The sequence below is a fragment of the Abramis brama genome (genome assembly GCF_963993115.1).
Source record: "Abramis brama genome assembly, chromosome: 24".
Taxonomy (NCBI): domain Eukaryota; kingdom Metazoa; phylum Chordata; class Actinopteri; order Cypriniformes; family Leuciscidae; genus Abramis; species Abramis brama.
This window is the reverse complement of record NC_139986.1, coordinates 25,292,008-25,296,384: the sequence shown is the minus strand read 5'-3', so window position 1 is coordinate 25,296,384 and position 4,377 is coordinate 25,292,008. Positions and strand designations below refer to the sequence as shown.

Sequence of the window (4,377 nt, the reverse complement as noted above, 5' to 3'; positions counted from 1 at the left end):
CTGCAAGAGTACAGGAACACTGCAGAGTTAACTTTTCCTCTTCGCTCTCATATTCATCATACTTAACATTGTGTGATTCTAAATTAAAAGCCGTTTTGTTTTTGTCCTTCACTCTTAGAAAAAAAAGAGCACACAAGATATGAGAAATCAAGATTAATAAAAACACGACATGAAATACAATTTATGTACCTTGTTCGTCGTAACAAAAAGTTATTGTGTTCACATCTGTCAACTGTCATTCTGACTGTCATCTGACGGTAATATCTGACTCAGTGAAGGAAGTACACGGATACTCTTTTGGGATTTCTAGGTATTGTATACCATGTCATGTTTTTGTTAATCTTGATTTTTCACATTTGTGTTTTTTCTGGGCAATACAGAGTGAACTAATAGAGTCACATGAACATGTTGCGCAGTTGTGCACTGAAGACTAACGGCCAAGTTAGTCAACTATCCTTTTAAGGTTTCATTTTAGGGTCAACTATCCCTTTAAGGTTTCATTTTAGGGTCAACTATCCCTTTAAGGTTCAATTTTTGGGTCAACTATCCCTTTAAGGTTTCATTTTAGGGTCAACTATCCCTTTAAGGTTCAATTTTAGGGTCAACTATCCCTTTAAAGTTTCATTTTAGGGTCAACTATCCCTTTAAGGTTCAATTTTAGGGTCAACTATCCCTTTAAGGTTCAATTTTAGGGTCAACTATCCCTTTAAGGTTCAATTTTAGGGTCAACTATCCATTTAAGGTTTCATTTCAGGGTCAACTATCCCTTTAAGGTTCAATTTTAGGGTCAACTATCCCTTTAAGGTGTCATTTCAGGGTCAACTATCCCTTTAAGTTTCAATTTTAGGGTCAACTATCCCTTTAAGGTTTCATTTCAGGGTCAACTATCCCTTTAAGGTTCAATTTTAGGGTCAAATATCCCTTTAAGTTTTCATTTTAGGGTCAACTATCCCTTTAAGGTTAAATTTTAGGGTCAACTATCCCTTTAAGGTTCTATAACCTCTTCTACTAAGAATGTATTTACTTTCCTAATATGTGTTCCTGGTCTTTTTGTCCATTACTTAGTGTGAAAAAAAAAAAAAAAAAAAAAAAGTATAAACATTTTTTTTTACAATCCAATCAATTCCTGATGGATAAAATCTCAACCAAATATTTTTTTTTCCCCTCACCAAACTCACATTAAGACATTGCAAAAGCAGTTTTATGTTCACTTTAACATCCTAAATTAACCCCCTTTTTTTCAGGTTGGTAGCAAGCCAAAACTGAACATGATCAAAGCACATGTCTCATCTCCAATTCCTTCTCTTTTCTGACCAATCTTTCAAAAGCTTTGACACCTTAAAGCATCACAGTGACAATGTCAGAAAGTATCTAGGTCACGTATGCCATACATCTCCTTGACCTGTCCTGTCACAAGAACAGTACAAAAGGTTCTTTCAACTGGGACCTGGCAGCTCGAGTACTCATCAAAACACTGCTTCAGACCAGTATATTTACTTAAAGGATTGTAGACAAAGAGTGAAAGAGATCGAAAAGAAAACTGAAAGATGGCACAAGGACAGGGACTTCAATTTGCCCGATAAGCTGGCATCATTACGACTTCATTGGCATGTTGAACACCGCTGAGATGCCAACCACCATCTCTGAAACATTTAGGCCTGAAAAATATTCTACGCAAGAGCACTACAGTTTAAAAGTTTGGGGTCAGTAAGTTTTCTTTATTAATCATTTTATTTAGCATTCAATTGATCAAAAATGGCAGTAAATACATCAGATAAATACTTCACAATAATATGAAGCAGCACGACTGTTTTCAACGTTGATAATAACAAGAAATGCTTCAGAAAATCAGCATATTAGAATGATTTCTGAAGGATCATGTGACACTGAAGACTGGAGTAATGATGCTGAAAATTCAGCTTTGATCACAGGAATAAATTACATTTGAAACTACATTCAAATAGAAAAGTTATTTTAAATTGTAATAATATTTAACAATATTACTATTTTTACTGCATTTTTGATCAAATACATGCAGACTTCGTGAGCATAAGAGACTTACCGACCCCATACTTTTGAACGATAATGAATGTAGGTGCTTATTGATTTCACGCATCTTGCGTACCATATATTTCTGCCGTACGTCAACTTTTTCTCCAAGAGTAGAAACAAAACCACAAACAGAGACACTATGTCTTTTGGCGTTGTTCTCTGGCATTGTAATACACTATATTGTGCTGTTTGGTTTTCCTGGAAGAATAGCTCATGTCGCATGGAAGAGAAAAATACGTAATCTGTGAGCGTACGGGGAAATCAGAGGAACTTGTGCATACTGAACCCCACTGCACATTGGACAACTAGAACATCCGTGCAGCAACTGGAGATGTAGCAGCTAATCTGGAAGTAAGTGCTCAGCTGCATGTGTTACAGTCATTGGAGTCGACGGATGAGTTTGCACTTTACGACAGTTCTGACTCGTGCCTTTAGCGTGGATCAGAGCGAGAGCGTCAGTCTGCGGGATAGCAGGGCGCAGCGATTGTTAGAAGTGGAATACCTGCTGCTGACCCTGCTGTAGTTTAGGGAACTCCTCCTGTTTTCTGCTCCTGCGCTCCAGACTGCTCTGCTGTAGGTGTCGAAGACGAGACGCTGCAGACGACTGAACCAGTTTCCCCGAGCCCGGAGGAGTGCCTACAGGCTGACAAACATGAAGAAACAACAGCAGGTTGGAAAATGACCGTGTTTGTTTTAGCCACTGGGACTGAGTTTGAATAATTCACATTTGTTGGAAGAGTGTCACGATGAAAGCTCTGCTCCAAAACCCAGTGCGCTGACCACCAACGCAACACGTCTGCATCTGATGTGAAGGCTGTTACACATCATTTTTCATGTGAGTTGCATTATGTTTTTGATTGCTAAGATGGTAAGTTAGTAGTGGAATGGAAGCCCACATCTGCCTTAGAGTGAAAACAAAACTAATTGTGAGAAAGTTTAAAATAAGAAATAGTCACATTGTGAGAAATAATGTCTCTGGTGCTGACCGGAAAAATTTTACGTTTTTTTTTTTTTGAATTTTACTTCATAGGAATGGTACAAAACTTGGTAAAGGTTTTGGTACTTGATGTGTAAACACACAGACACACACAAAATGATGGACATGAATCGAAAAGGTTAAATGGTCCTGAAAAAAATGATCAAAAATGACAAATTTCATCTAGTGGAAACGTTTGGTACTGCGCCCAAACAAATTCTTACTGAAAACTCATTTTTTGAGATATAAACCTCAAATTTGGAACACAACTTCTTTATATTTATGGCTTTACTTTTCTTACGGTTTTAGAGTAAAACGGGTTTTGGAAAATATATGTTTCATTTAAAAATTTAAAATGGAATTTTGTGCATTTTTTCATAACAATAAATGCAAAATTGTATAACTTTTTTCAAGTTCACCTTTTAATCTGCCAAGTGTCGTCTTTAAAAAGAGACCAAACTTACGTCTGTGCTCCAAAGCATTCAAGATTTATGTTCTATGTTCTATGTTTATCTATGTTCAAAAAAGTGAATAAAAAGGATTATAACTACTGCATAAATATAACTTAGAACCATAAAATTCCCTAAAAATACAAAATCATTTGTGATTGAAATAAAATAAAAAATCGGTCATTTTTGACCGACACGCGAACAGAGGGTATAATAATAATAATGATGAATGATGATGATCCATCCATTCTCTGTTTTATATAGTACTATATATTTACCATAATAAGCATGTAAAATGTGTTCAAACTGAGCATTAGTCGAGACTCTTCTGCACTTCACGTGAGGTGCATTAACTGTGTGAACGCAACGATAACCATGAAGAGCATTTCAAATCAGTCACTGATCCACAAGCGACCGGTTCGGTTGCTGCATATGTGGACGCAGTTCGCTAGGTTTTGGAACGGAGCCTAAGGAATAGAAATAGAAACACTAACTGAATAAAAGAAAGAGGCACAGGGAATCTCTATAGACCAGCATGCAGCAGTAGTAGTGTTGACTGACACCCTGCATGTGTGCAAAGAAGCTGATATTAGCACTGTTTCGCACTTCTACACTCTTTCTTTCACTGCGAGAGATTAGTAGTACTCCTCACAATGCAGCAAGATACACACATACAGTACATACACAAACACAGGCTGTCCAGATACCTCAGGTGACACTGACACTGTCTAATAGACCTGTGATGTTTTCTGAATTTATTGGTCACTTCTGCTATAGTTTTCTGTAACGAATGGCTTGTTGATGCAGTAAACGGAGTGAGTGACATTGAGGGAAGTACAAAGGTATGAAAGATATACTGTATGGAAAAGCTGTGGAGACAGATGAGCAGGCACAGTTCAT

The 4,377-nt window shown here is 37.1% G+C and overlaps 1 protein-coding gene across 1 annotated transcript in view; it reads right to left on the bottom strand.

Moving 5' to 3' along the window:
- srcin1b (SRC kinase signaling inhibitor 1b) overlaps positions 1 to 4,377 on the bottom strand; it is a 51,485-nt gene that overhangs the window by 6,570 nt on the left and 40,538 nt on the right. Inside the window, exon 18 of the mRNA XM_084102500.1 lies at positions 2,555 to 2,695. Coding sequence (XP_083958626.1) covers positions 2,555 to 2,695 — 141 coding nt within the window. The remainder of the gene's footprint in view (positions 1 to 2,554; positions 2,696 to 4,377) is intronic.